Below are 27,818 nucleotides of genomic sequence, written 5' to 3'. Positions count from 1 at the left end.
ATCAAGGAATGGACATCTCTGAGTTCTCAATGGACTGGTTACCTGAGCATCCACCAAACTTCATGAAGAGGATGCGAGAGCCTTCTGATAAGTCCAAGAAGGCAAAGAAGGCAAAGTTGGGAGAAACTTCTGGGTCAACACCTCCAGTCCCTTTGGCTGACTCTCCAAGTAAGTCTATAACTCTTTCACGCTCTGTAAAACTTAAACTTGTTGCTTCTTCTCTTCCCCAAACCACTCCCGTCTACACCTCATCTGAAACACCCCCCTTAACCACCAGAACCTCTAACCCACCCTCTCTAAAATTCAACCTTGCTACCACCACACTACCCATTTCTGAAGCAAAAATGCTGAATGAAACAACCTCACCTTCATCATCATCCTCACCTAAATCCCCACCATACTATGTCCTTTCCTCTGACAATGAACCCTCTGACCCCCAATCCCCCACTCTAGCTCAGCTTCACGCTCGTGCTCTGGCCTCTCAACAGCCATCACAAACTGAACCTGAACTAGAAGTCACCTTCCCACCCCCTGAACAACAAAATCCAACTACATCCGAACAACCTCAAACACCACCACCGGCACAACAACCTAATCAACCTCCTGAACAACCAATCCACTCACCATCTGAACCTCAACCAAATCCACAACCTGAACAAACCACACCATCCCCCTCTGCCATTCCCATACCACCAACCTCCGTTGCCACCATCACTCCCATTCTAAATCTTTATAACACCAATCAAACTTCTCTATCCTCCCTAGCCTCTGCCTTTGAACCAGACACTTCCTTCCCTACTATAGCGGTGTATTCGTCACTTTATGATTTATTGACTAAATCAAAAGCAAAACATACAAAGAATCGAGTCGCCACCACACTTTTATTTATCCAAAGGAATGGCTAAAAAGCGAACAAAAGCCTAAGAAGTTTTACACATAGAAAACCAATGAAAAGATCAGAGATCGGGGTAAGGGGTAAATTACGCAATGGGAAGGTGTTAGGCACCCAAAACGTCCTAGGTACTCCTAGGGAGCCCTTTTCACACTTGTTGTACGAAATGTTATTTGTTTATGAAATATTTATTGTGCAAACATGGATTGAAGGGATGAGAAAAGAATATACAAGTTATTATTTTTGTGTTTGGATGGATAACCATTGCCTACGTACCTTTACAGGATCAAAACCTCGTAGTTCGGCTAAAAGATTTCCAAAATATGAGTAGGTTCATTTTAAACAAAAGCCCTAAGGTCTTTCATTATCCACGGGAGAAAACTTAACCTTATACAAACAACAAGTCCACCACGTGAGAAAAGCTTCAACTTGCTAATGAGGGGTTAACCCTATAATAAGCAAGGAAGTCTTACAATTCAATCACTAAGGACAAAAGGTGAGATTAACATCAACCACTAAGATAATTGAGATCTATGGCTAATGTATGAAAACTTATCAAGAATGGACAAAGCCACAAAACATTTGAATGAGTGAAATTAACCAATTAGGATTATTCATAAAAGATGGTCAAAGTATGATTAGAATTCAATTCGAAAGAAGTATTATGAAAATGAAGTTTGAAAATCAAAGGCTTAAGGCCTAGGTTTCTAGTTTGAAAAGAAGTGAAAATGTTTGCACAATAGTTTTCAAGTTTGGATTAACATGCACAGGGAGGTTTAAAGAAACACAAAGGTGGGAGGGTGAGGAATGCAAAACTTCTTAGATGTTCACCTCTTGAGATCATATGTAGATGATTCAAGTGATTCCTTTGGAATAGGCAACAAGCAATAGCAAATAAACAAAGAAAATGGATACCGGATGCCAATCAATGGACTTACACCAATCTCCTAAACAAAGGTGAATACCGGATACCAATCAATGGATTTACACCAATCTCACAAACAAAAATGGATACTGGATGCCAATCAATGGACTTATACCAATCTCCTAAAACAAAAATGGATACTGGATGCCAATCAATGGACTTATACCAATCTCCTAAAACAAAACATGGATACCAAATGCCAATCAATGGACTTATACTAGTCTCCTACCATATCATAGGATACAACTGCCAATCAATGGACTTATGCTTGTCTCCTCCATGGACAAAACCAAATGCTACAAAGCAAAGTTTATGAAATGATACACAAGTGATGATGATAAATTCACAAAGGCACACTCAAGCAAATATGTACAGATGAATCAAGTAAGCAAACAAACAAGTCAATTAGCACACACTATATACAATCAATTGGGCTCAAGCAAGGTTAGGCTTTACAACCAACTGGAATGAGGTAATTTGTGCTCTTAACCCTAACATTGAGAGTTAGGGTGAAGCAGATGAAATGGAGATGAGGGGTGTGCCTCATAGCTCTTATCCCTGGTCAGGGAGAGCTTTAAACATTAGAAGGTGTGGGAGTTCAGAAAGTAGGAACTCTTCTACACAAGTGATTTGACTCTATAAGATCTTGGGTCATTATCCACAATGCATCAACACATTGTGTGAGCAAAGTGAATGACACACTGAATAGCAGGAGATGGATTACACATCTCTTTTATCTGCCAATTGCCTCATAAGAGGACTTTTCCTGCTTGGCACAAAAGATAAACAAACACAAGCATTGCCTCTTAAGGAGGACTTCAGACAGGTGCCTACCGATAACAGTAGGTCTTCCAGACTACATGAAGATTAGAGATTATACCTAAGTGGTTAAGCAACCAAGCAAAAGCAAAGTTCAAATGAACTTAAAGCAACTTATGTACCTGTGGAAACATCAAACAAATCAGTACAAAGTTCAGACAATCAAACAACAGTCAATAAGCAACCAATAATCCCAATGTACAAAATGTGTAAACCAAAGGTCAAACTCAAATGAGTTGACATCAACCTACAAAACACACAAAGATTAGTAATCAAAGGCAAACATCAATGCTCAAGTGGTGAAGCATCAACAACTATGGAAACTTGGATGTTCAACCTGAAATCAAAGCTCAAACATAAGCCACAAACCATTAGGTCAAAGCTTAGGGTCAAAGATGTATAAAAAATTCAAAACAAAAGCTGAAAATTAACATGAATCAACTTCAAACACATCTTGAAATATTCCAAAAGGTCTCACATCAATATCATAAACCAAAAGCATTTCATGATCAATTGAAGTTCAAGGCAATTTTAAAGCTCAAATGTGACCAACCAAAATGAAAAATCTCAATTAAATCAGAAATGATGCAAATAATTCCAACAAAATTCATGCTCAATCACAACATCCATAACATGTATCATACAAAAAATCAGGACAATTGAAGATCATTTGGCAAGGCAAATACATCACATAAGTTGAACAAGCAAAGGTGTGACACAAATTGTCACACCAACTTAACATGATCATAAAACTGAAATGATAATTGATAAAAATACCAAATTAACACCAAAATTTCAAGTAAAGTGTCTAGTTTCATCATGCAAATTTTCAGATTCATTGGATCAAAGACCAGCATTTCACAAATGATATAGCCAAGCAAGGTACAAAATGGATACATGCTCAATCACTCTAGCACAAAACAAAATCCAGCCAAGCAAAATTTATGGAAAAATGATCAAAAAATAATAGACAGAATAAGGAATGCAATGCAAAAAACCGCATAATTTTTGGATGATTATCCAATTAGATATGAATTTTGTAAGATGATGAAAAATTAAAAAAATGATGTGAAGCATGTATAGAAATAATGGAGGGAAAAGGAAAATATGAATGAGCATTTGAAATATCTCGCTGGCCAGGAATCGAAGTAGGTTACATTTTGAAATGCAAGTGGAGCCAGAATGCAACGTGGACCAATCAGCAAACAACCCTAGGCTATCACATGCATGGCAACAGAAAAGCGTGGGCAAAAGGATCCAGAAGCGTGGCCAAAGCAAATTCGCAGCAAACACATGAACATTGCAAGAAAATTCGCAGGTAATCTGGAAATATGAAGAACATATGAAGAACACGATGAAGATCATGAAGATCTTCATCCAACTTTTTCCAGATTTTTCTTAAAAGCTCCAGAAATGAAAATCAAGCATAGCATCGTGTAGATCTTTCATCATACATCAATAATCAACAAACATTTCATCAAGAAACCATCACACATGCATGAATCGAAGAGAAGAAGATTCAACATCAAAACTTTAAACAAGCATATCTCACTCAAAACAGCATGGATTTTCATGATTCGAAGCTCAAATTACTCAGCATCAAGAGATCTATAACAACATCACAACAATTTTAAGAATTAAGAAGGTTGATTCATAACCTCTTGAAGAGCAGATCTGGAATTCTCGAGCTATAGGCCTTGGCAATGCTTCAATACTCCTCCAGGATGCTTGTATGAGTGATTGGGAAGAAGATTGAAGCTCAATTGTACACAATCTCACCAGATTCTGAATTCACCATTGTTGCTTCAAGCTTGGTGAATGCTTCAATGCAGCTCTGTTTCTACTGATTCCACGTGCCAATCTTCTTATGAACTCTTCAGGAACAAGGATCAAGCAATGGAAATGGCTTTGATGTGAAGAAATTGCAAGAAAAAAGTGAGAGAAAAATTTGGAGTTTGAGATCTAGATCTGAAATTTCTGTTGTTCCCCCTGAAAAACAGTTAGGTTTTGGCTTATATATGCAATGCTAATCCCTCCTTTAATCATGCTTTGGCCAATGGTAATTGTAATTAGCAAAATTAGGTGTGAGTGCAAATGTGATTTTTCACCCTATGCATGAAATGCATGGTGAATAGTGCACGAATTTTGATTCATTTTCACTTAAAAATCTATTTTGGAGCCAATGGTGGTGGGAAAAAGATCAAATAATGCACCAATTTTAAATTTCATATTTTCCCTCCAAAAATCAAATGAATTAGAAAATGCTCATGTGATGATAATTGGTGTAATGCAATGCATGATTTGGAAACTATAGGTCAAAATAAGAAGAATGCAAAAAGAGCCATCCAATTTGGAGTTTTGGTTGAGAAGTTATGCCCATTTGAATCTTCAAGTACACTTTGCCATGTTTTGATCATATCTTCTTAACCACACATGAAAAATTAATGATCTTGGACTTTTTGGAAATGGGAGAGAAAGATTTACAACTTTCATGTTCAACAAAATTTCATTTGAGGCTTTCTTGATGATGTAATTTGAAGTTGAAGTTAGGTTAAAACCTTTCCATTTTTGGCAAGTTTGAATTATAGGTCACCTTCTATTTTTGGAAAGTTTTGACCTGACTTTAAATTCTTCAATGTTGATGTTTGAAATGTCAAATGAGACTTGTTTGAACATGAATGAGGTATTTCTAATCACTTCCCACCTCCAAATCCACAGTTGACTTGGCAGTTGACTTCCTAGGCCTTCAGTTGACCTGGCAAATGTTCTGATGAAATTCAGGCCTCTACCACTTGAGATTTTGCTTCAAAATAACATCATGGTTCATATGAACTCTTGATAATGATCATGGGGTCCAAATTCTCAAGAATGGCCACCATCTATTGCTCAATGACTGCCTTTGATTGTTTTGACTATTGATTGCTTCATCTGCAAGACAAAGGTTAGATGACATATTTTTGTACTTTTGGTTACTGATGAAAAGAAAAGAAAATGATATAAAAATGCAAAACATGCTTGGTGATCAAGAATCACCCTCAAAAAGATAACCCATCCATAGGGAAGGAGGCAAGGTGCACAATAATCCTTGAGGCAATGTAATGACATGATATGATCCCATGAGGGATCTTAGGGACAAAATTGGGGTCTTATAGATGCCCCTATTTAAGGTCATTCTAGCCGGAGAAGTGAAGTTTAGAAATCTTCATCTCGACGCGGTAGAATGGGCTTAAATAATAGTAATGAGACAAATTTTGGTCCCTAAGAGACCTCATGATGCAAATGTATGCATGCAAAAGAAACAAAACTCTGTGGGGAACACTGGTCCACAAAGAAAAGACGATCCATCGGAGTAATACACTCACCAGGAACAGAGGCTCTAACAGGACTCTCATGGGGATAATAAAAGAGAAAAAAGAATGTGTGAGCAGGACACGACTCCAAATTAGGGTAAAACTGACACGGCGTGAACAAGACACGATTGGACTGGAGACCTCACCGGGGAGTAAAGGACTCAAATTGGGAAAAAGAATTCCAAAGGAAGACACATCCATTGGAATGACACAAGCTGACTCAAACTATCCACAAAGGATACTTCGGATGAAAATCTGGACTCGGACTGGGGAAAGATCCACACAGAACCTCCCTGCCGGGGAAAACTGCATATATTGGGGAAAACGCCAATACATCAAAAGGGCAAAATCACAACAGAAAACTCCACTGGAGAAGATCTAACAAAAAGACTCTCTTGGAGAAGCAACAAAGAGTGAGGTGTTACCGGTATAAGGGTAACAAGCTCAGGAAGAATGAATATCTAAGACCGGTATAAGGGTGAGAGATATCAATCAACCAAACATCTGAGAAAGATCTGAAAAAGGTACATCAACTCAGGAAAATCTGACTCCACAGGGGACCAAAGTCATAATAGGGAGCAGAAAGGAAGGAACACCAGGGATACCGGTTACTGGGTATATAATAGGTGACCGACCAAAGCGTGAATTGGTATATATGCCAAAACACTCATCATCCGAAAGGAGGGCTTGAAAAAAAGCAAATCGACTTACAGGATGGACATTCGAATCCACAACGGGAGAACGAATCTTACTCAGCTTGGGGAACAAACCCAAAGAGCGCATGAGATATAATATCCATTACCGTCAGAACGTGGATAGTATACTCGCATGAGATATATTATCTATTACCGTCAGAACGTAGATAACATACTCGCATGGAAGGAAACACCAGGGATACCGGTTACTGGGTATATAATAGGTGACCTACCGAACACGTGAATCCTGAAGAGAGCAAAACGCAAACTTATCAAAGGATGGATATCCGATTCTACAAAGAATACGAATCTTACTCCGCTGGGGAAAATCAACAAAGGATTCCAACCAAAGAGTGAAAGAGATATATTATTCATTATCGTCAGAACGTGATTAACATACTCGAAAAGGAAGAGACACCAGAGATACCGGCTACTAGGTATATAATAGGTGACCTACCAAAAAGAGAGACAATCGTTACCAACAACAACAGGGTAAATGAAAGATAACTCACAGGGGATAAATTGCAAGCATCCGACAATCATCCAAGAGACAACAAATATTCGATTCCGCAAAATGGAACACGAATCTTACTCGACCGGGGAAACACAACAGGCTTCGACTGAAGAGTGCATGAGATATATTATCCATTACCGTCAGAACGTGGATAACATACTCGCATGGAAGATTATCCACAACCGGTTACTGGGTTAACAAAGGATAAATCGACCGAAAAGAAAGGCATCGGGATACCAAACTAGGTATATAAAGATGACCGATCAAAGGAAGCAACAATCATTACCAAGCAAAAGGGTAAATGAAAGATGACTCACTGGGGATGAATTGCAAGCATCCGGCAATTATCCACAAGACTTGCTGGGGATATAATTGCTAGCAAACGGCAATTACCCAGAAGAAAGGAAATATCAACATCGAATACTGGATGAAGATAACCACAAAGAGTAACCATCATCGGTTAGGATGAACAACAAGGTTAACTCTGCAAAGGGGAGAAATTAGGGTTTACAACTGCCGAATACGGGGTAGAAGACCACAAACTCTAGCTAAGGATAAAATTGCTAGCATCCGACAATTATCCACAAGAAAGCACAGACTCCGTTGGGGATGAAACCACAACAACATAGGATTTACAACTACCGAATACGGGGTAGAAGACCACAAAAATCCACCATCAGCCAGAATGAACCACAAAGGTTACCTCTGCTAGGGGAAAAGAGATAGGACTTACAACTACCGAATACGGGGTAGTAGCCAACAACTATGATGAGGATAAAAAGATAGGGTTTACATCTACCGAATACGGGGTAGAAAACCAACGTCCATGTGGGAATGAAAGAATCACAATTCCGCACGGGAAACAAAATAGGGTTTATAACAAACCACCAACTGCTGAGGAGCAGACCAAACTAGGATTTACGACTACCGACTACTGGGTAGAAAACCAACGACTCTTGCCGAGGAATAAAAGGTATATAACCACAAATTCTGCCAAGAGGAAAAGGAACATAGGACTTGCAACTACCGGTTACTGGGTAGAGGCCCAAACGAATTCGCTGGGGATAAAAAGAACTATTGCCGGTTACTGAGCAATTCATTCATTTATTCCATAGGGAAGCACAAGAAACAGTTGACAAATGGCCAATTCGGGATCAATCCGAACAGACAGACTGAATCAAGACTCGTCCTAATGAGGATATAAATCAATAGGAAGATCCATCCCAATATATGTGTTGGGAGGAAACGGAAAAAACCGTCATCCACGAGGAATATATCTCAGTGGAGAACTGTAGAAGGAAAGACAGACACTTTCTGCTTATGGGGCTGACTCTATATGGAGAGATTTAAACACCCGACGTCTGCTTGGGGAGATCTACAGATGAGATCTATATCACCATTAGCAGGAGACAACAAACAAAAGATATATGGAAAAAATGCAACATGAATATCTAAATGTTGAAAGTATGCATGAATATGCGTGATTTATGTTTAATGAATGCTGACAAAACAAACATTTCTAACACAAACAGGCCCAAGAATCAAACGCCCGATACTACACTTCCAGAGGGAACCAACTGGAGAGCCAATTTGCTGGAGATCTACATGCTGAAAAGCAAAGATCTGCGGCGAGGCAAAAGATTAGAGATATCAAGAAATCACAAAATCTCTGAGTGATGAATCAATAATCAACCCAACTGGGGAACAGAAAGTCACAACAGGCAAAAACTGCCACAAAGACCAATCTGTTGAGGAAACTAGAGAAATCCCAAGATATCTGCAGGGGGGATTCTCAGTATCAACTGGGAAACAAGAGTTCATTGCACAGGCGAGAACTGTCACGAAAGCAACTCCAAATAACTCCGCTGGGGAACAACCCACAAAGGGAGAACAGATCATCCATGTAGAATCTAACTGCACAAGCAACTCTACTGGGAATACTGTCAGCCACTCCGTCGGGGATAAACCCACCGAGGAAAGATAGATCACACAAGTAGATTCTGCCACAAGCCACTCTACTAGGGATCAAAAGCAATCAGGGAATCAACCAAATCTATGGATGATAGATCACCAACCGACCCACCTGGGGAAACAGCGATTTCAACAGGCAGAAACTGCCACAAAAACAACTCTGTTGAGAATACCAACTCTTGGCGGGGATCCTGAATCTGTTGGGGATACCAACTCCATTGAGGAATCACATAGATACAATCCACCATACCACAAATCTACTGGTGGCTCCACTGGGGATGAGGAGGAGAGCTGGGGATCAACCACCAAATACTGAACCATCCAAGAGGAAATCAACAACTGAAGAGGAAATAATCACTGCTCCGCTGAAGGGAAAAGAGGTAAAAACCTCAACAAACGCTCTGATGGGGAGACATAGCATAAGTGTCGTATATCACATCAGCAACAACTCTGCTAGCGACTGTGCTGAGGAAAATGATGAAGCACGGGGATGTTAACCCACCAATCACTGAATCTTTCAAAGAAAAGCAACCATGCTGAGGAGAGAACATTGTTGGAGAGGAAACTTCTCAACAAACACTCTGTTTGGGGAAAAACCCCAACAAAAGCTCTGGAGAAAGAGGATAAAACCAAGCCAGGAATATGAACAAATGTCTTACCTGTTGGAAATCATGCCACCCTCGGGAGAGCACTGAGAAATTCTTGAGTATCCTTTCATCATTGTGTATGTTCACTTTGTAAAAAAACAATTTGAAAAATTTATTTATTTAAAACAATGACATTTTATCAATTAAAACATGCAAACATTTGTTGAATTGAAACAAATAAGAATGCAAATAATTGGATAAAAGCTCAAATTTATTTGATGGAATGGTAGCCTGCAAATGGCAAGACTCCATAGATCTGTACAATTTTGAAATCAGTGATATATATTGGAAGAGGGCTACATTGAACATAATGATCCTTTCTCTACCAATTTGAATCTCGGTGTATTCGAAGCTTCAGTCGACGACGAATCAAGAATCTCTGACGAACAGACGGCTGCGGAACAAAAAGTCTTGTCAGGATGCAGTTACTTGCCATATCCCTAATTTTTGCCTAGATTTCCCCAGGGTGAGGTACTCAATCTAGCGGGATGCAAATTCATTTTTTCATGTCTCTAACTTTTGCCTGGATCACCCTCTCGGGTTCTCCACCGAGACGCTCATTTTTGCCTAAGCCGCCCTTCCGGGTTTTCAACTTAGCGAGCTATTCTGTTTTTCTTTTGCATATATATATTTTTTAGGCAAAGTATTTCTTGACTGCATCTGAATTCACAGGACGAGTGAAATCCTCCCCATCCATTGTTGTAAGCATCAAAGCACCGCCTGAAAAGGCTCTCTTAACAACATATGGACCTTCATAGTTTGGAGTCCACTTGCCCCTGGAATCGGGCGCGAAAGACAAGACTTTCTTGAGCACGAGGTCACCTTCTCGGAACACACGAGGCTTGACCTTCTTATCGAATGCTTTCTTCACTCTCTGCTGATATAACTGACCATGACACATGGCAGTCAATCTCTTCTCTTCAATAAAATTCAGTTGGTCATAACGACTCTGAATCCATTCAGCATCAGTCAACTTGGCTTCCATCAAGACTCTCATTGATGGGATCTCCACCTCTACTGGGAGAACAGCCTCCATGCCGTAAACAAGAGAAAAAGGGGTTGCCCCTGTTGAAGTGCGCACAGATGTACGATAACCATGCAAAGCAAATGGCAGCATCTCATGCCAATCTTTGTAAGTAACTGTCATCTTCTGGATAATCTTCTTGATATTCTTATTAGCAGCTTCAACATCCCCATTCATCTTAGGTCTGTAAGGAGAGGAATTATGGTGTGCAATCTTGAATTCAGTGCACAACTCTTCCATCATCTTATTATTCAGATTAGATCCATTATCAGTAATGATCTTATCTGGCACACCATAACGGCAAATCAGCTGATTCTTGATAAACTTCACAACCACCTGCCTGGTCACACGCATACGAAGCGGCTTCAACCCATTTGGTGAAGTAGTCAATTGCTACGAGAATAAACCTGTGCCCATTGGACGCTTTCGGTTCAATCATGCCGATCATGTCGATTCCCCACATAGAGAAAGGCCATGGTGATGAAATCACATTCAGAAGTGTCGAAGGGATATGAATCTTATCCGCGTAAATCTGACACTTGTGGCATTTCTTCACATATTTGCAGCAGTCAGACTCCATTGTCAGCCAATAGTAGCCTGCTCTCAACATCTTTCTAGCCATGGCATGTCCATTGGAATGAGTACCAAATGAACCCTCATGGACTTCAGTCATCAACAGGTTTGCTTCGTGTCTATCCACGCATCTGAGCAAAACCATGTCAAAATTTCTCTTATAAAGCACTTCACCACTGAGGTAGAAGCTGCCTGACAACCTTCTCAAAGTTTTCCTATCTTTCACAGATGCCCCAGGCGGGTAGACCTGGTTCTGGAGGAGATTCTTGATATCAAAATACCAAGGCTTGTCATCATTCACTTTTTCCACTGCAAACACGTGAGCTGGTCTATCCAAGCGCATCACGGTAATATTGGGAACTTCATTCCAATACTTGACCATAATCATGGAAGCAAGCGTAGCAAGCGCATCTGCCATCCGATTATCCTCTCGAGGAATATGATGAAAGTCAACTTCAGTAAAGAACGTTGAAATTCTCCTCGCATAATCTCTATATGGAATGAGACCTGGCTGATTCGTCTCCCATTCACCCTTGATCTGATTGACAACTAGGGCCGAATCACCATACACATCAAGATGTTTGATTCTCAAATCAATACATTCTTCTAGTCCCATAATACAGGCCTCGTACTCTGCCATATTATTCGTGCATTTGAAAGTTAGCCTTGCTGTAAACGGAATATGCGTGCCATGAGGAGTAATGATTACTGCCCCAATTCCATTTCCATACTGATTCACAACACCATCAAACACCATCGTCCATCTGGAACCAGGTTCCGGACCTTCATCAAGTGTAGGCTCATCACAATCTTTCATTTTCAAATACAGAATCTCCTCATCTGGGAAGTCGTACTGAACAGACTGATGATCTTCAATCGGCTGGTGCGCTAAATGGTCGGCCAAGATACTACCTTTGATAGCTTTCTGAGCTCGATACTCGATATCATACTCAGATAACAACATCTGCCAACGAGAAATCCTCCCGGTTAAAGCAGGCTTCTCGAAAATATATTTAATTGGATCCATCCTGGATATCAACCAAGTTGTATGATTTATCATGTACTGGCGCAAACGCTTAGCAGCCCAAGCCAAAGCACAACACGTCTTCTCAAGCATAGAGTATCGAGACTCACAATCAGTAAACTTCTTACTGAGGTAGTAGATAACAGATTATTTCTTCCCTGATTCATCTTGTTGACCGAGTACACAACCCATCGAGTCTTCAAGAACAGTCAGATACATGATCAGAGGTCTTCCTTCTACAGGCGGAGACAAGATCGGAGGTTCAGACAGATACTCTTTGATACTGTCGAAAGCTTTCTGGAAATTCTCAGTCCAATCATGAGATTGATCTTTCCGGAGGAGCTTGAATATCGGCGCACATGTGGCAGTCATGTGGGATATAAATCTGGAAATATAATTCAAGCGGCCAAGAAAACCTCAGACTTGCTTCTTAGTTTTGGGTGCAGGCATCTCTTGTATTGCTTTGACCTTTGCAGGATCAACCTCAATACGTCTTTCGCTGACAACAAAACCCAACAACTTGCCGGAACGGACTCCAAATGTACATTTGTTCGGATTCAGGCGAAGTCTGAACTTCCTCAGACGCTGAAAAAGCTTCAACAAATGCTCAATATGTTCAACTTCCGTTCGGGACTTAGCAATCATATCATCAACATAGACATCTATCTCCTTGTGCATCATATCATGAAACAAGGTAGTCATAGCACGTTGATACGTGGCTCCGGCGTTCTTCAGACCGAAGGGCATCACTCGATAACAGAATGTTCCCCAAGGTGTGATGAATGTTGTCTTCTCCATATCTTCGGGTGCCATCTTGATTTGATTATAACCGGAAAATCCGTCCATAAAGGAAAAGACTTTGAATTTAGCTGTATTGTCTACCAACATATCAATGTGTGGTAGAGGGAAATCATCTTTAGGACTAGCCTTATTTAAATCTTTGTAATCAACACACATATAGACTTTTCCGTCCTTCTTAGGCACAGGCACAATATTGGCCACCCATTGAGGATATGTAGAAGTCACCAGAAACCCCGCATCAATTTGCTTCTGAACCTCCTCTTTGATCTTTACTGCCATATCTGGATGAGTTCTTCTGAGCTTCTGCTTCACAGGCACGCACTCAGGCTTCAAAGGCAGGAAATGTTGCACAATATCTGTATCTAGACCCGGCATGTCTTCATACGACCAAACAAAGATATCGGAATATTCTCGTAGAAAACTGATCAACCCCTTCTTGACATATTCTTCAAGAAGCGCCCCAATCTTCACCAAACGAACACAATCTTCAGACCCCAAGTTGACTGTTTCCAGATCTTCGAGATGCGGCTGAATGATCTTCTTCTCGTGCTCAAGGAGACGGGTAATCTCATCAGGAATCCCTTCAACATCATCTTCCTCTGCTTCAAATACAGGGAATTCAAAATTGGGAGATGGCGTTGGATCATTATGTTCAATGGGTTTTAGAATCAACCTGCATAATGATTTTGGTTAATAAAAAACTTTAGAATTTAAACAAACAAACCATTATGCAGATGAAAAAATTGCTTTTATTCTTGTTTTTAGGGTTTTTTGTGATCACTGATTTCATGCAAAAGCAAAAAGTGAAAACAAATGGAAAAACAAATGTTTAACAATGCACTAATTGGATGAAAATGTCATTGTATAAATGCTGCCAACAATGTCATCACTTCTCCTTTTGGCATGGGAGAAGGGTTTTTGAACAAAGTGAACAAATTACGTTGACTTATGAATGACCGTAGGAACATCCACAGCGACCCAATTATGGCAGACACCACCAGGGATGACAAAGTTGCTCAAGTCCTCTGCATCCTCTTCCAGAATAGCAGCAGCTTCCTCAGCTTGATCAGCATGGATGAAACCTCCACTCTTGAACAACCCTTGTTCATTGAATGCCCCAGACGAATAGCCAATGCCAGCCCGGGATTTATTGTCTTCAAGCTCAATCATCTTCCCCAAACCAGCAACTGCACCACATTCAATGGCCAGTTTCGCATCACGATAGGAAGCAAATGAAGGAGACTTCTTCTCAATCGGCTCAGCTACAGATAAAGCTTGGAAAGGAGTTCCAACTTCATCTTCAGCATCAATATATGAGAAAGAAGACAAGTGGCTAACCAAGAGAGCCTTTTCTCCCCCTACCACAACCAATTTCTTATTCTTGACGAATTTCAGCTTCTGGTGTAGGGTGGATGTCACGGCGCCAGCCTCGTGAATCCATGGTCTACCAAGGAGACAGCTATAAGATGGGTGGATATCCATAACCTGGAAGGTAACTTGGAAATCACTTGGTCCAATTTTGATCGGGAGATCAACTTCCCCAATCACGGTCTTACGCGACCCATCAAAAGCCTTCACAACAACACCACTCTGCCTTATGGGAGGCCCTTGATATGACAATCTCGAGAGAGTGGTCTTTGGCAATACATTTAGAGATGACCCAGTGTCCACCAGCACGTTGGACATGGCATCAGCCTTGCAGTTCATGGAAATATGTAAAGCCATGTTGTGGTCTCTTCCCTCCTCAGGGAGATCAGCGTCACAGAAACTCAAAGTGTTGCAAGCAGTAATGTTTGCAACAATACTGTCAAACTGCTCAATCGTGACATCGTGATCAACATAAGCCAGATCCAAAACTTTCTGCAGAGCCTCCCTATGGGGTTCTGAATTCAGAAGCAAAGATAGCACGGAGATCTTGGATGGCGTTTGTAGAAGCTGATCTACAACATTGTACTCACTTTTCTTGATAAGCCTCAGCATCTCATCGCATTCTTCATTCACAGTGCCACTCGGGCCAATAGAAGAAGCAGAAGTCTTTTGTACAGAGGAGGGTTTGGCAACAGCAAGTGCCGGATTCTGAACATTCACTGCAGTCCCAACCGGACGCTCAGCAGAATCAGAAGCAACAGTTCTAACTTGAGGCTTAGGTGCTAAAAACACGCGACCACTACGGGTCAACCCGCTCACATCAGCAATATTAACCACAGAGGTTGAAGGCAATGACACTTCTTTCCTATCTTCCACAGCAACTGGATTGTAACGAAAGGGAATCGCTTTATCCGAAGAATAAGGCACCAGGCCTGCAGGCTTGATTACCAGAGAAGGAGAGACCTTCGGCTTGCTACCATCATAACGGATGACAACAGGCTCGGGCAATTTGAACACAGGAGAAATCACATTCACCTTTGGTTCATCTTCATCAACATTCCGATTCTGCAGAATCTCAATGGTACCCTCATCCAACAGCTCTTGAAGCTCTCTTCGCACTTGGCGACAACCCAATCTATTGACGAAGCAGATACGGCATTTGTCATGGTCGTGCTCCATATGACTGTATTGACACAGTAGACGATGCAACTCGACCAATGACTGTCGAATATGGCTCACATATTTGACTTTATACTTGCCAGGGCAACCCTGGACCATGTTAACTGACTTCCCATGCTCGGGCAATGGGTTCTTCGTAACATTCGGGCCTGAGTCCTCAAAGCTCAGAATGCCGCATCTCATAAGGTCTTGAACCTTGGTTTTCAATGGATAGCAATTTTCAATATTGTGACCCGGAGCACCGGAATGATAAACACAATGTTGATCGGGCTTGTACCACCACTGCGGGTTAGCAGCCACAGCCGGAGGTTCTCTCGGAGTAACCAGTTTCCGCTCTATTAAAGAGGGATATAACTCAGCGTATGACATAGGAATAGGATCGAAAGTGATCTTCTTCCTATCATAATTCAAATTGGCCTGATTACTGGTGCTGCCACGAGGCTGGTAAGCCTGTTGCTGTGGACGATGTTGCTGTTGATACTGAGGTTGTTGCTGATTATGCTGATTGTCTCTGAAGACAGGTGCTATATTAGCCACCTGGTGCTGATGACGCACTGGCTTCCTCTTGACAGAGGGTCTTCTTGGTTTAACATGGGACTGCACAGCATGTGCCTCCCCATCTTTCTTCTTAAACGCCCCATATCGTTTAGAAGAGCTCTCATCTTTAGACAACCGTCCCTCACGGACACCTTCCTCCAAACGCATCCCCATGTTCACCATCTCGGTGAAATCAGAGGGAGCACTCGCGACCATCCGCTCATAATAAAATGAACTAAGAGTCTTCAGAAAGATCTTAGTCATCTCCTTCTCTTCCAGCGGAGGAGTAATCTGAGCTGCCAGCTCTCGCCACCTCTGGGCGTATTCCTTGAATGTCTCTTTATCCTTCTGAGACATGGCCCTGAGTTGATCACGGTCAGGCGCCATATCAACATTATACTTGTACTGCTTGACGAAGGCTTCGCCAAGATCATTGAAGGATCGGATGTTTGCGCTATCAAGGCTCATATACCACCGAAGAGCTGCACTGGACAAACTATCCTGAAAGTAATGAATCAGAAGCTGATCATTATCGGTTTGAGTAGACATTTTCCTGGCATACATGACCAGGTGAGCAAGAGGGCAGATATTCCCCTTATAGTTTTCAAAGTCAGGGACTTTGAACTTGACCGGAATCTTAACACCGGGAACCAGGCATAACTCGGCAGCAGACTTGCCGAACAGATCTTTCCCTCAGAGGGTCTCCAATTCCTTACGGAGCCCGAGGAATTGATCATTCATTGCGTCCATCTTCTCATTAACATCTGGGCCCTCAGACGGCTCAGAATGATAGATGGTGTCGTCTACCCTAGGAGTGGTATGCACGACAGGAGGATGCATTGCAAGGACCGGGCTAGATGCCGGCATGGAAGCAAAAGTAGGAGCTGGAATATCTGGCATGAAACCAGGAGGCATACCCCACGGAAACCCGGCTGGCATGGCATGCACGAAGTGGGCACTAGCGGCTGGCACAGTTGAGGAAACCACTTCAGATATAACAGTCCTCTGGGGAGGAGTTGCAGGCGGTGGAGACGGTTGATTCTGAGCAGCTAGAAATTGCTCCATCAAAGCAGTGAGCCTGGCGACTTCATCCTTCAGCTCTCTGTTCTCTTGTTCCAATTGATCCATCACTCTTGCAGAATTGGCTCTGGTGTAGTACCGATGAGTCAGCTTGTCTTCAAAATAAATGAAGATCACAGAGTTAGGCCACCGACAAGAAGACCAGAACAACACCTGCTTATGCAAGATGATGCATTCAATGCTTGTGCATATGCTTTGTTTTTATTTCAAGGAACTTTTAGGGTTCTATTTGCAAATTTTGAAATATTAAGCATTTAATAGCATATGGAAAATATCTCATTAAATATATTCGAGACAAAGAAGTACATCATTTTTGATCATATTACAAGGGAAAAGGAAAATAAACATCCTATGGATCCCTAGAAGCTCGAGATGCTGGAAGACGAGAAACACAAAGCTTCTTGATCTCTGTCTCATATGCTGCTTCCATATCCGCTTTCTCCTTAGCGAGTCGATCATACTTCCTCTTCCAGAACTTGGAAGACTGAGGAAGCAGAGAAGTCCAGGTATCATTTGGATCATCTATCACCTGGTGCTCGAGGAATTCGATCAGAGCGTCCTTTTCCTTAAGCTGTTGAAGCAACTCTTCTCTTTCACGGATCCAGGCACGTGAAAGGTCTTCTTCTCTCAACTCCTCTACGCCTTGGTTAGGGAGGGATGAAGGCCCAGCCATAACCAACGGTGTAGGTCTCGGATAATCATATGGCATAAGATACTCAGAAGCTCTCTGTCTGACCCAAGAAGTATACGGCTCCAAAGCAATGCAGTTCTTCGGACCCAACTCATTTCTACCCTTCTTGTGAATCTTGCGCCAAGCGCGGACCATCCTGGCTTTCAAGCCTCGGGGATCTTTACCCTCCTGAAAGAATACACCTTCTAACAGAATGTTATGAGGTTTATCCTTTAGGGGGAACCCAAGCTGACGACGTGCTAATATAGGATTGTAGTTGATCCCACCACATGTACCAAGAAGAGGCACATTAGGGAATTCACCACAATAATCAATGATCTGAACAGTATCATACACGCGATCATACCAAGAGATATCGTCATTAGTGAGAGACATAAGTCTCGTAGACCACCGTAGACATCCCTTGTTCTCCTTGAAAGCAACCGTCTGCGGTAAGTGAGAAATAAACCACTTATACAACAGAGGCAAACAACACACAATAGCTCCTCCACCCTTTGCGTTCCTCAGATGCAAAGAGAAATAGGCATCACCCAACAGAGTAGGAACGGGATCAAGAACAGAAAAGATCCTAATGGCGTTCACATCCACAAATTTGTCGATGTTGGGGAACAATACCAATCCATAGATGAGCAGCACAAATAAAGCCTCAAAGGCATCCTCACTCATGGCCTTCCCATAAACGGTAGCTTGAGCAATGAGGAAATCAGAAGGAAGACCCTGAATTCCACCTTTGGTGGTCATATACGCTTCAATAAGGGATTCATCTATGTGCAACAAGTCTGCAATCTCTCGAGAAGTCGGAATACTCTCCAAGCCACTGAATGACACCTGATCCAGAATAGGAATACCCACAAGATAAGCATACTCCTCCAAGGTAGGCAACAACTGGAAGTCCGGAAAGGAGAAGCAGTGATACAGAGGATCATAGAACTGAGCCAGAGTACTCATCAACCCTTCGTCAACCTGAGTAGTCAGGAGAGGCAGAAGCTTCCCATAACGAGCTTTGAAACCCAAGGGATCTAATACATAAGATGTCAGATTCCTTAACTCTTTCACATCAGGCTGTCTAAAGCTGTACTTCTTTCTATGCCTTTTTGGTCTTTCCATGTCTGAAAATTTTGCAAATAAACCCTTTTAAGTTCCTTGAAAATTTTCTAATTTTTCTGATGACATGAATGCAGATGAATGCATGAATGCATGAATGCAACAATCACACTCAAGGATCAAGCAAATCACACCAGACAAAGGTCATGGGAAAGCTCATAGCATCCTTAATATCAATCATCCATTTTGGTGGATTATGATTTTCACCTTATCAACACCCAAGTTCCATTGATATTAACAATACATGAACCGACTCACTCATCCTTAATATCAATTATCCATTTTGGTGGATTATGGCTTTCACCTTATCAACACCCAAGTTCCATTGATATTAAGGATGTCTGAACGACTCAACCATGAATCACGAGTTTGTTGAGAGTCACGGGCATGGAGTCTCGGTTAAGAACCACCCAAAGGGAGTGTACTAGGGTTTTAACCTGCCGAACATGTTCTACCAGAGGTTCCCATAGTCATCATCCCATCTTTCGAATATTATCGGAGGAACGAATACTCGTATTCCAAAAATATTCTCAAGAGAGACTCTTATGAGTGTAGTATCGCATAACAATCGCATCAGATCTTACATCTGAACGACCTCCGCACTACGTCCTAAAAATAGGCCAAGATGGGCTTGGTAAACTAAGGTCCTTGGCTTCTAAGGCACATGATTGAAAGAATAATGCCTAACCACAAATAACTTGTGTGACATTATTAATCCAACATGACCTCCACCAAGTGAATGGACTCGCAAGTCAACTTGCTAAGGAATACTCCACACAAGTCGACGAGACTACGCCATTCTCCTATCCTAAGGTGCACTCGAGTTCGGGTATAGAACTCATCTCACAGAGATCACCAAGCAAACAACAATTGTATATCAAGCAATTCAAACATTACAATCAATACAGTTATCCCAAATTGTACAAAAATATGTCAACTAACAAATAAACAAATATCATACAACAAGGGTGAAAAGTAGGCAATACCACCAAGGAAGTAAGTTCCCCAGCGGAGTCGCCACTTTTCTGTAGCGATGTATTCGTCACTTTATGATTTATTGACTAAATCAAAAGCAAAGCATACAAAGAATCGAGTCGCCACCGCACTTTTATTTATCCAAAGGAATGGCTAAAAAGCGAACAAAAGCCTAAGAAGTTTTACACATAGAAAACCAATGAAAAGATCAGAGATCGGGGTAAGGGGTAAATTACGCAATGGGAAGGTGTTAGGCACCCAAAACGTCCTAGGTACTCCTAGGGAGCCCTTTTTACACTTGTTGTACGAAATGTTATTTGTTAATGAAATATTTATTGTGCAAACATGGATTGAAGGGACGAGAAAAGAATATACAAGTTATTATTTTTGTGTTTGGATGGATAACCATTGCCTACGTACCTTTACAGGATCAAAACCTCGTAGTTCGGCTAAAAGATTTCCAAAATATGAGTGGGTTCATTTTAAACAAAAGCCCTAAGGTCTTTCATTATCCACGGGAGAAAACTTAACCTTATACAAACAACAAGTCCACCACGTGAGAAAAGCTTCAACTTGCTAATGAGGGGTTAACCCTATAATAAGCAAGGAAGTCTTACAATTCAATCACTAAGGACAAAAGGTGAGATTAACATCAACCACTAAGATAATTGAGATCTATGGCTAATGTATGAAAACTTATCAAGAATGGACAAAGCCACAAAACATTTGAATGAGTGAAATTAACCAATTAGGATTATTCACAAAAGATGGTCAAAGTATGATTAGAATTCAATTTGAAAGAAGTATTATGAAAATGAAGTTTGAAAATCAAAGGCTTAAGGCCTAGGTTTCTAGTTTGAAAAGAAGTGAAAATGTTTGCACAATAGTTTTCAAGTTTGGATTAACATGCACAGGGAGGTTTAAAGAAACACAAAGGTGGGAGGGTGAGGAATGCAAAACTTCTTAGATGTTCACCTCTTGAGATCATATGTAGATGATTCAAGTGATTCCTTTGGAATAGGCAACAAGAAATAGCAAATAAACAAAGAAAATGGATACCGGATGCCAATCAATGGACTTACACCAATCTCCTAAACAAAGGTGGATACCGGATACCAATAAATGGATTTACACCAATCTCACAAACAAAAATGGATACTGGATGCCAATCAATGGACTTATACCAATCTCCTAAAACAAAAATGGATATTGGATGCCAATCAATGGACTTATACCAATCTCCTAAAACAAAACATGGATACCAGATGCCAATCAATGGACTTATACTAGTCTCCTACCATATCATAGGATACAACTACCAATCAATGGACTTATGCGTGTCTCCTCCATGGACAAAACCAAATGCTACAAAGCAAAGTTTATGAAATGATACACAAGTGATGATGATAAATGCACAAAGGCACACTCAAGCAAATATGTACAGATGAATCAAGTAAGCAAACAAACAAGTCAATTAGCACACACTATATACAATCAATTGGGCTCAAGCAAGGTTAGGCTTTACAGCCAACTGGAATGAGGTAATTTGTGCTCTTAACCCTAACATTGAGAGTTAGGGTGAAGCAGATGAAATGGAGATGAGGGGTGTGCCTCATAGCTCTTATCCCTGGTCAGGGAGAGCTTTAAACATTAGAAGGTGTGGGAGTTCAGAAAGTAGGAACTCTTCTACACAAGTGATTTGAATCTATAAGATCTTGGGTCATTATCCACAATGCATCAACATATTGTGTGAGCAAAGTGAATGACACACTGAATAGCAGGAGATGGATTACACATCTCTTTTATCTGCCAATTGCCTCATAAGAGGACTTTTCCTGCTTGGCACAAAAGATAAACAAACACAAGCATTGCCTCTTAAGGAGGACTTCAGACAGGTGCCTACCAATAATAGTAGGTGTTCCAGACTACATGAAGATTAGAGATTATACCTAAGTGGTTAAGCAACCAAGCAAAAGCAAAGTTCAAATGAACTTAAAGCAACTTATGTACCTGTGGAAACATCAAACAAATCAGTACAAAGTTCAGACAATCAAACAACAGTCAATAAGCAACCAATAATCCCAATGTACAAAATGTGTAAACCAAAGGTCAAACTCAAATGAGTTGACATCAACCTACAAAACACACAAAGATTAGTAATCAAAGGCAAACATCAATGCTCAAGTGGTGAAGCATCAACAACTATGGAAACTTGGATGTTCAACCTGAAATCAAAGCTCAAACATAAGCCACAAACCACTAGGTCAAAGCCTAGGGTCAAAGATGTAGAAAAAATTCAAAACAGAAGCTGAAAATTAACATGAATCAACTTCAAACACATCTTGAAACATTCCAAAAGGTCTCACATCAATATCATAAACCAAAAGCATTTCATGATCAATTGAAGTTCAAGGCAATTTTAAAGCTCAAATGTGACCAACCAGAATGAAAAATCTCAATTAAATCAGAAATGATGCAAATAATTCCAACAAAATTGATGCTCAATCACAACATCCATAACATGTATCATACAAAAAATCAGGACAATTGGAGATCATTTGGCAAGGCAAATACATCACATAAGTTGAACAAGCAAAGGTGTGACACAAATTGTCACACCAACTTTACATGATCATAAAGCAGAAATGATAATTGATAAAAATACCAAATCAACACCAAAATGTCAAGCAAAGTGTCTAGTTTCATCATGCAAATTTTCAGATTCATTGGATCAAAGACCAGCATTTCACAAATGATATAGCCAGGCAAGGTACAAAATGAATACATGCTCAATCACTCTAGCACAAAATAAAATCCAGCCAAGCACAATTTATGAAAAATGATCAAAAAATAATAGACAGAGTAAGGAATGCAATGCAAAAAACCTCATAATTTTTGGATGATTATTCAATTAGATATGAATTTTGTAAGATGATGAAAAATTAAAAAAATGATGTGAAGCATGTATAGAAATAATGGAGGGAAAAGGAAAATATGAATGAGCATTTGAAATATCTCGCTGGCCAGGAATGGAAGTAGGTTACATTTTGAAATGCAAGTGGCGCCAGAATGCAACATGGACCAATCAGCAAACAACCCTAGGCTATCACATGCATGGCAACAGAAAAGCGTGGGCAAAAGGATCCAGAAGCGTGGCCAAAGCAAATTCGCAGCAAACACATGAACATTGCAAGAAAATTCGCAGGTAATCTGGAAATATGAAGAACATATGAAGAACACGATGAAGATCATGAAGATCTTCATCCAACTTTTTCCAGATTTTTCTCAAAAGCTCCAGAAATGAAAACCAAGCATAGCATCGTGTAGATCTTTCATCATACATCAATAATCAACAAACATTTCATCAAGAAACCATCACACATGCATGAATCGAAGAGAAGAAGATTCAACATCAAAACTTTAAACAAGCAGATCTCACTCAAAACAGCATGGATTTTCATGATTCGAAGCTCAAATTACTCAGCATCAAGAGATCTATAACAACATCACAACAATTTTAAGAATTAAGAAGGTTGATTCATAACCTCTTGAAGAGCAGATCTGGAATTCTCGAGCTATAGGCCTTGGCAATGCTTCAATACTCCTCCAGGATGCTTGTATGAGTGATTGGGAAGAAGATTGAAGCTCAATTACACGATCTCACCAAATTCTGAATTCACCATTGTTGCTTCAAGCTTGGCGAATGCTTCAATGCAGCTCTATTTCTACTGATTCCACGTGCCAATCTTCTTATGAACTCTTCAGGAACAAGGATCAAGCAATGGAAATGGCTTTGATGTGAAGAAATTGCAAGAAAAAAGTGAGAGAAAAATTTGGAGTTTGAGATCTAGATCTGAAATTTCTGTTGTTCCCCCTGAAAAACAGTTAGGTTTTGGCTTATATATGCAATGTTAATCCCTCCTTTAATCATGCTTTGGCCAATGGTAATTGTAATTAGCAAAATGAGGTGTGAGTGCAAATGTGATTTTTCACCCTATGCATGAAATGCATGGTGAATAGTGCATGAATTTTGATTCATTTTCACTTAAAAATCTGTTTTGGAGCCAATGGTGGTGGGAAAAAGATCAAATAATGCACCAATTTTAAATTTCATATTTTCCCTCCAAAAATCAAATGAATTAGCAAATGCTCATGTGATGATAATTGGTGTAATGCAATGCATGATTTGGAAACTGTAGGTCAAAATAAGAAGAATGCAAAAAGAGCCATCCAATTTGGAGTTTTGGTTGAGAAGTTATGCCCATTTGAATCTTCAAGTACAGTTTGCCATGTTTTGATCATATCTTCTTAACCACACATGAGAAATTGATGATCTTGGACTTTTTGGAAATGGGAGAGAAAGATCTACAACTTTCATGTTCAACCAAATTTCATTTGAGGCTTTCTTGATGATGTAATTTGAAGTTGAAGTTAGGTTAAAACCTTTCCATTTTTGGCAAGTGTGAATTATAGGTCACCTTCTATTTTTGGAAAGTTTTGGCCTGACTTTAAATTATTCAATGTTGATGTTTGAAATGTCAAATGAGACTTGTTTGAACATGAATGAGGTATTTCTAATCACTTCCCACCTCCAAATCCACAGTTGACTTGGCAGTTGACTTCCTAGGCCTTCAGTTGACCTGGCAAATGTTCTGATGAAATTCAGGCCTCTACCACTTGAGATTTTACTTCAAAATAACATCATGGTTCATATGAACTCTTGATAATGATCATGGGGTCCAAATTCTCAAGAATGGCCACCATCTATTGCTCAATGACTGCCTTTGATTATTTTGACTGTTGATTGCTTCATCTGCAAGACAAAGGTTAGATGACATATTTTTGTACTTTTGGTTAGTGATGAAAAGAAAAGCAAATGATATACAAATGTAAAACATGCTTGGTGATCAAGAATCACCCTCAAAAAGATAACCCACCCATAGGGAAGGAGGCAAGGTGCACAATGATCCTTGAGGCAATGTAATGATATGATATGATGCCATGAGGGATCTTAGGGACAAAATTGGGGTCTTACACCTACCTTAGAAGAAGCAATAACTATTTTTGCAGAGTCTTCAGTGGAGAAGATCAAGTCTCTGTCTATCAACTCTGGCATCAGTGATGATCCCTCTGCTGTAAGGATCCACTGGAACAGAGTGATCAGTTGGATGACCTCTAAAGCCTTCAAACTGAAAAGCCTCTCTGAACAAGTCCGCAATAAATTCATCAGAGATGCTGGTATGAGGCTCCAAGATCGCTTGGCTAGAGAGGCTGAGGAAAAGGCCAAGAAGGAAGCAGAAGAGAAAGCTCGACTAGAATAAGAGCAAAGGATCAGAGAAGCTGAAGAAAAGGCTGATGTTGAAACTGCTACTGCTACGGCTGCTACTGAGGCTGAGGAAAAAGCAAAAGCCAGTGCTAAAGAAGCAACACGTATTGCTGCAGAGGAAGCTGCCAAGACAAGGGCTAATGCTTTGACTCAGGGCGAGCAATCTAACTCTGGTTTTGCCCCTCTAGTCCTAAAGACTTTAGAGGAATTGCAAAAGGAACAACAAGTAGTACGAGCTAGGCTGGATCACCAGGATTCCGTCAACACCAACATTCAGAACATGTTGACTTAGCTGCTCCAAAGGATGCCTCCGCCCCCAAACCCTTAGGCACTTAGGCTCTTTGTTTATTACTTTTTCTTCTAATGTTTTTTTTTGCTTTCTGATCCATGCTTTCCTTGCTGCCTATTTGTATCCGTGTTCTCTGATTATATGAATTTCTATTTTTTTTGGCCTAGTTTTCTGTCTTTTTGATTCTGACAAAAAGGGGGAGAACTAAAAACAGCTCTGATGATAACATATCTAAAACCTCTCAAGGCACTGCAAACATTAATAAATATTAATAACTTGAAGACTAAAGTTATGCAGGTAAATAGCTAAGGTACAAAACCAACTCCACACAAGGAAGGTCCGGTAAGAACTTTTGTTAAATCTGATGATATAATTTAGGGAGAGTTCATTCCCTTTATCTGGTTCTAAGATATTCGTATTGTTTCATCATCATCAAAAAGGGGGAGATTGTAAGAATAAATTTAGTTCTACAATGTATCTATAAGATTTTGATGATAACAAAGGATGAAACAAAAATGGTACCCTAACGAAATTTTTCTAAGTGTGCAGGACTCTGATCAAAATAATCAGATAGACAATCATCAGAAACAAAATGAAGTGCTAAGATACTCCTCAGAAGTAACGTAACCAGAAGGTTCTGACTCTGATCCAACATGCGCTAGCAAAACTAAAGAAGTCAGACACTCTGAAAGAAAAGAATGAATCCAGACTCTGAAGACATACGCTCTGAAGAAGTCGAATAAAGAGAAACTCTGAAGACATTCGGATACAAGCATCCTCTGAAGACGCTAATTTCTAAAAGAAGACTCTGACTAAGATCCGCCGATTCAAGAAAGCTTAACGTTGAAGAAATTTTCTTGTAGAAAGAAACTATTTTTAGAAGGAAGTTATGACGCGCCCAATACTGATTTGGAAAGAACAAGGAGAGTAATGACTCTAATCACTCTTCAATGACCAAGATTCTTTCATTAACTCACCCAACGGTCTTCTCCTTCTCCTATAAAAAGGGATGAAACGCTTCATAAGTAACACACCCGAGACACACAAGAATACAATTTCTCTATTACCTTCTTTCACTCTCTCACGAGTTGCTGCTCTTACGTGAAAAATTCTTGTTATTATATTTTGTAATATTTGTTTATTGTTAGAAGCACTGTGTATTACTAATCATATCATTATTGAGATATTTCGTCAAGTGACTCTATGAAGTCTGAATACTTGAGAGGGCTAAGGGAGTAATTCTCTTAGACGGTTGTTTGTGTAATCTTTCAAGATTAGTGGATTAAGTCCTTTTTGAAGGCGAAATCACCTTGGCCGGGTGGACTGGAGTAGCTTTTAATTTCAAGTGAACCAGTATAAAATTATGTGTTGAACCTTTCATTCTGCGTGTGTCTTAGTTCTTAAAAAGTTTTATTTTCCAAAACAATTCAAACCCCCTTTCTTGTTTTTATCTACCTTCAAATAGAACATCATAATTCTTCTCCCTACAGACCCAAGATGAATGGGGATGTTGAAGCTGCGAATAAGAAGATCAAGAATATCATTCAAAAGATGGTTATAACATATAAAGATTGGCATGAGATGCTCCCATTTGCTTTGCATGGGTACCGTACATCCATCCACACTTCAACAGGGGCAACCGCTTTTTCTCTCATTTATGGCATGGAAGTTATGCTCCCCGTAGAGGTTGAGATCCCATCATTACGTGTTTTGATGGAATCCAAGTTGATAGAAGCTGAATGGTGTCAGACTAGACATGACTAGTTAAATTTGATTGAGGAGAAGAGGTTGACTGCCATGTGTCATGGTCAGTTGTATAAGCAGAGAATGAAGAAAGCTTTTGATAAGAAGGTCAAACCTCATGTGTTCAGAGAAGGTGACCTCGTGCTCAAGAAGATTCTATCTTTCAAACCTAATGCTAGGGCAAATGGACTCCTAATTGTGAAAGCCCATATGTTGTGAAGAGGGCCTTTTTAGGCGGTGCTTTGTTTCTTACAACTATGGATGGTGAAGAGTTCACTCAGCTTGTGAATG

General features: G+C 40.3%; 1 protein-coding gene across 1 annotated transcript; it reads left to right on the top strand.

The window, feature by feature from the left end:
* Positions 1-29: 29 nt before the first annotated feature.
* Positions 30-25,787, top strand: LOC127080792 (proline-rich receptor-like protein kinase PERK12). Its single transcript, XM_051021087.1, has 2 exons — positions 30-808; positions 25,505-25,787. Exons 1-2 carry the CDS (start codon positions 30-32, stop codon positions 25,785-25,787), a joined length of 1,062 nt encoding a protein of 353 aa, XP_050877044.1.
* The last annotated feature ends 2,031 nt before the right edge of the window (positions 25,788-27,818 follow it).

This window comes from Lathyrus oleraceus, chromosome 5, assembly GCF_024323335.1.
Source record: "Lathyrus oleraceus cultivar Zhongwan6 chromosome 5, CAAS_Psat_ZW6_1.0, whole genome shotgun sequence".
Classification (NCBI taxonomy): Eukaryota; Viridiplantae; Streptophyta; class Magnoliopsida; order Fabales; family Fabaceae; genus Lathyrus; species Lathyrus oleraceus.
Note: the sequence above shows the minus strand (reverse complement) of the source record. Positions and strands in the feature narration are given on the sequence as shown.

What these genes read in the sequence shown, in the direction of transcription:
- LOC127080792 (XM_051021087.1), top strand. Translation starts at nt 30, where the DNA reads ATGGACTGGTTACCTGAGCATCCACCAAACTTCATGAAGAGGATGCGA. An exon ending in TCCTTCCCTACTATAGCGGT is followed by an intron (nt 809 to 25,504) that starts GTATTCGTCACT and finishes GCAAAGGATCAG; the next exon opens with AGAAGCTGAAGAAAAGGCTG.